Raw genomic sequence first — 1,492 nt, 5'->3', positions numbered from 1 at the left:
AAATCCAAATAATTTTTACTGCGTGACTTTGTTTACTTATTTATTTACATCATTTGTTGCATTTGCCTTTATTTATTTGAGGCAATTTGTGACAATATTGATGTTGAGTTCCTACTTACTGCTATCCGTTAGCCGCTCTGTCCATTTTAAAGTTGTAATGGGAGCAACAGTATGGGGTTTGCTTTTGCTATGCAGTTGTGTTCCATCTGTTTATGAGTCCTAATTAAGTGTGATTTATATCCTTGAACTTTGTTGCTATCATCGTTGACTCTACCGCTTAAATTGAATAGCTTTGTGGGGAGCATTTAAGATGATTGTAGTCAATGCGTAATGTTACCGACTTTGCAATGATAAACGAGCTCGATCAGCAGGTTCTACATGATTTATATGCATGGGTTGATTCTATTCCTTTATCACGACCGAAAAGGAATATAAGTCGTGATTTCTCTGATGGTGTGTTAGTTGCGGAAGTCATTAGACATTTCTTCCCGAAATACGTTGATATTCATAATTTTCAAAGTTGCAATAAAATGGAGGGCAAGAGGAACAACTGGCATTTACTGAATCGAAAAGTCTTTTCCAAATTTTCTTTTAAACTAACAGATGATGTCGTTGATTCTCTGGTCAATGCGCAACCTGGAACGATTGAAAAATTACTTTTACTTTTGCGTTCGAAATTTCGGGAACATAAAGACGTTCCTAACGACAATGAAAACAGATTTTCGCCGAATCATCCTTCTCAAATCGTTTTACCGAGGGTGGTTACGCCAACATCCAATTTGCAGCGCCTTCGCAGGATTCCTTCCGTGCGCACAGAAAATTCTGCCAGTGAAAAAACCCTCCCAGTTATTCCAAAAAAGAGTACGCAATCTCTAAGTCCTTCCAATAAGGCATTTTCAGTATCAAAGTCACTAAACCGGCGATCCTGGAGGCAACCCAACATTAATAATGGACCCCGTGATATTGCTGCTCAAGACATGCTCCAAGTTTACGAACAGAAAGTACAAGAGTGCCTTGAGCTTCAAGAAACAGTTGACATTCTTAATGCTAAGCTTCGGCGTACGCAGCATTTACTTCAACTGAAGGATATGCGAATAACCGAACTTCAATCAAGACTTGAATATTTTTCAATGACATGATAATCCTTTATCGTCAGATTTTATGCTAACCAATATGCACATTGGTCAGATTTTAATAAATTTTTTTAAATAAGTTTTGCATTTGCTATTGACATAATGTGCGTTTGGCGACTGTATAACACTTATGTTTTGGTTATTTCCATTTGCGCAGTCAGTCACTTAACAGTGTAGATTCTGAAGTTCTTTCTATTCACGTGGTGACCGTAGACGTCATTATTTTCGGCGCTCTGTGATAGTTGGCTGACCATCTTTTGATTACATTTGGTGAACACACTTAGAGCTTTGGTATTTTAAAAGGGTGTTTAAGTTAGGACAGTTGCTTACCCCTGTATTATGACTATGAATTCACTATA

At 37.5% G+C, this 1,492-nt stretch overlaps 1 protein-coding gene across 1 annotated transcript; it reads left to right on the top strand. All coding sequences in view use genetic code 11, as the record gives it.

Moving 5' to 3' along the window:
- Positions 1-347: 347 nt before the first annotated feature.
- On the top strand, positions 348-1,139 carry EGR_02285 (Sperm flagellar protein; the record flags this gene model as incomplete). Its single annotated transcript, XM_024491534.1, has 1 exon — positions 348-1,139. The coding sequence occupies one exon, from the start codon at positions 348-350 to the stop codon at positions 1,137-1,139; it is 792 nt and encodes a 263-aa protein (XP_024354040.1).
- Positions 1,140-1,492: the final 353 nt, after the last annotated feature.

This window comes from Echinococcus granulosus (genome assembly GCF_000524195.1).
Source record: "Echinococcus granulosus chromosome Unknown EG_S00010, whole genome shotgun sequence".
NCBI classification, from domain to species: Eukaryota; Metazoa; Platyhelminthes; class Cestoda; order Cyclophyllidea; family Taeniidae; genus Echinococcus; species Echinococcus granulosus.
Note: the sequence above shows the minus strand (reverse complement) of the source record. Positions and strands in the feature narration are given on the sequence as shown.